This window comes from Anomaloglossus baeobatrachus, chromosome 11, assembly GCF_048569485.1.
Source record: "Anomaloglossus baeobatrachus isolate aAnoBae1 chromosome 11, aAnoBae1.hap1, whole genome shotgun sequence".
Lineage (NCBI taxonomy): Eukaryota > Metazoa > Chordata > Amphibia > Anura > Aromobatidae > Anomaloglossus > Anomaloglossus baeobatrachus.
The window spans coordinates 49,024,361-49,028,021 of NC_134363.1; the positions used below are offsets into that span (position 1 = coordinate 49,024,361).

General features: G+C 35.8%; 1 protein-coding gene across 1 annotated transcript in view; it reads right to left on the minus strand.

Moving 5' to 3' along the window:
- Positions 1–1,432, minus strand: part of LOC142256027 (G1/S-specific cyclin-D1-like) — a 19,195-nt gene extending 17,763 nt beyond the window's left edge. Inside the window, exon 1 of the mRNA XM_075327522.1 lies at positions 1,235–1,432. Within this exon, the coding sequence (XP_075183637.1) occupies positions 1,235–1,432 (198 nt within the window). The remainder of the gene's footprint in view (positions 1–1,234) is intronic.
- Between the last annotated feature and the right edge of the window lie 2,229 nt (positions 1,433–3,661).

The window sequence follows — 3,661 nt, forward strand, 5'->3', positions numbered from 1 at the left end:
ATGTGCAGTTTTTGCTGCACTTTTTCAAATTTTGCAGCAAAAACACTGCAGTTTGGCAGAGATTTTTGGAAATAAAAAAGTCACTGCTAAACAGACAGTAGTAATGTGTTACCCCAGCTTTGGTATTCAAGCTAAACGAACAGATTTCCCCTTTTCAGTCCTTTATATAACAATTATTGCAAATGATCTTAAAATTGCTTAGATCAAGTGAAATAATAATAATAATAATAATAATAAGAAGAAGACGTAAAATATTATTATTAATAATAATAATAATACTTATTATTAATAAAATAAAAATAAGAAAAAGAAGCAATATAATAATAATAATCGTAATAAATATTATAATAATGTAAAATAACGATAATAGAAAATAATAATAATAAGACGCAAAATATTATTATTATTAATAATAATCATAATAATAATACTTAATATTATTAATAAAATAAAAATAAGAAAAAGAAGCAATATAATAATAATAATCATCATCATAAATATAATAATAATAATGTAAAATAACGATAATAGAAAATAATAATAATAATAATAATAATAATAAGAAAAATATGTAAAATAATAATAATAAGAATAATAATAATACAAATAATAAAATATAATGATTAAAATAAGAATAACAAAAAGAAGAAATATAATAGTCATAAATATAATAATGATAATACATTATAATTATGTAAAATAATAATAATAAATATAATAATGTAAAATAATAATAAATATAATAATAATAATAAGTATTATAATAATAATTATTATTAGAATAAGAATAGTAATAAATATAATAATATTAATAATAAAGTATACAAATAATTAAAAGAAAAAGAAGAAATATAATAGTAATAATAATAATAATTATTATTATTATTATTTTAAAAAAAAAATAATTTCAATTATTATACATTTGTACAGAGCAACATAAATTGATTAAATGTTTGTACCCCAACCTATAGGTCTTTACACTACAACTCCAAGCATTTTGTGATGGCCACATGCTGGAAGTTGTAGTAGTTTTGCAACATCTGAATGTGGAAATCACTAGAATAATGATACAATTAATCTCATAGGGTAAAGTGCAGACTAGTGATTCACCCATTATATCAGTGTAATCTATGATAATGTATATAATACACTGATAGATAAAATAGGCAGTGAAAATATAAAACAGGACTGCCAGGCTCACTTAACCCCATGTGTGCCAGCACAGGTGCCCTACCTCTAGCATCCAGCTGGTCAGCATCTTCCTCATGTATGGGTAGATCTCCTTCTGTACACACTGGAAGTATGTGGGGGAGGCAAGGTATCTGTCTTGGGATGTCAGCAGTCTCTCCAGCACTTGGCTATGGAGCAGGACAGGATCAGCCTGGGCTCTCAGCTCCTTCTCCGCCTCCCAGCACAGCAGTCTACTCTCCATGCTGACCCCTCTCTCTGTCTCTGCAGCTGATTCTACTTATAAAAAATAAGCAGTCCTGTCCCTTTAAACTTTTTGAGTTTGTCCATTTAAACTGAAGACTCATATACTCCCAGAGTTCTAATGTCCCCGCCCCTGGCAGTAGCCCCGCCCCTTAATCTGCCAATCCCAGGGAGCAGGATTCTCTGGGGGCACAGGCACATATGGGCAGGGGCTGTGTCTGCGCTGCTTGTTTGTAAATTCATTCTTTTTTATTATGGTGTTTATTATTTTTTTATTTTTATGTTTATTTATTTATTTATTTTAGTATTTGGTTTATTAATAAAAAGGCAGATTCTTTATCTTGTGGCTGTTTCTGCATATTTGGTTTATGTTCAATGTAGAAGATGCAAAAATAGGACTAAAGATGTTAAAAAAACGCAGAAAAATCCCTGCCCCCGCCTGATTTAGTCCTTCAATGCGGATAGGATTTTGTTTATAAATTGAGGTGATGTCACTGATGTCACGTCACATGGTGGTGAACGTCAATGCTGATGTCACGTCACGTGGTGGTGAACGTCAATGCTCATGTCACGTCACATGGTGGTGAACGTCAATGCTGATGTCACGTCACATGGTGGTGAACGTCAATGCTGATGTCACGTCACGTGGTGGTGAACGTCAATGCTGATGTCACGTCACATGGTGGTGAACGTCAATGCTGATGTCACGTCACATGGTGGTGAACGTCAATGCTGATGTCACGTCACGTGGTGGTGAATGTCAATGCTGATGTCACGTGGTGGTGAATGTTAATGATGTCACGTCAAGTGGTGGTGAATGTCGATGGTGATGTCACGTCACATGGTGGTGAATGTTAATGATGTCACGTCATGTGGTGGTGAATCTCGATGGTGATGTCACGTCAAGTGGTGGTGAACGTCAATGCTGATGTCACGTCACGTGGTGGTGAATGTCAATGCTGATGTCACGTGGTGGTGAATGTTAATGATGTCACGTCAAGTGGTGGTGAATGTCGATGGTGATGTCACGTCACGTGGGGGTGAATGTTAATGATGTCACGTCATGTGGTGGTGAATGTCGATGGTGATGTCACGTCAAGTGGTGGTGAACGTCAATGCTGATGTCATGTCACGTGGTTGTGAATGTCAATGCTGATGTCACATGGTGGTGAATGTTAATGATGTCACGTCATGTGGTGGTGAATGTTAATGATGTCACGTCATGTGGTGCTGAATGTTGATGGTGATGTCACGTCAAGTGGTGGTGAATGTCGATGCTGATGTCATGTCAAGTGGTGGTGAATGTCGAAGGGGGAAGTCACGTCATGTGGTGGTGAATGTCGATGCTCATGTCACATCACCTGGTGGTGAATGTTGATGGTGAAGTCACATCACATGGTGGTGAATATCAATGGTGATGTCACGTCATGTGGTGGTGAATGTCGATGGTGAAGTCACATCAGAAGATGGATCAATGAAGACTGCACAGTGATGACCAGAGCAGGACCAGACCGAAGTAAAAATATATTTTTTTTATTACCTTTTATTTTTTTGCATATACTTACAGTCATATGAAAAAGTTTGGGCACCCCTATTAATGTTAACCTTTTTTCTTTATAACAATTTGGGTTTTTGCTATTTTAGTTTCATATATCTAATAACTGATGGACTGAGTAATATTTCTGGATTGAAATGAGGTTTATTGTACTAACAGAAAATGTGCAATCCGCATTTAAACAAAATTTGACCAGTGCAAAAGTATGGGCACCGCAACATAAAAGTGACATTAATATTTTGTAGATCCTCCTTTTGAAAAAATCACAGCCTCTAGTCGCTTCCTGTAGCTGTTAATGAGTTCCTGGATCCTGGATGAAGGTAGATTTGACCATTCCTGTTTACAAAACAATTCCAGTTCAGTTAAGTTTGATGGTCGCCGAGCATGGACAGCCGCTTAACATCATCCCACAGATGTTCAATGATATTCAGGTCTGGGGACTGGGATGGCCATTCCAGAACATTGTAATTGTTCCTCTGCATGAATGCCTGAGTAGATTTGGAGCGGTGTTTCGGATCATTGTCTTGCTGAAATATCCATCCCCTGCGTAACTTCAACTTCGTCACTGATTCTTGCACATTATTGTCAAGAATCTGCTGATACTGAGTTGAATCCATGAGACCCTCAACTTTAACAAGATTCCCGGTGCCGGCATTGGCCACACAGCCCCAAAGC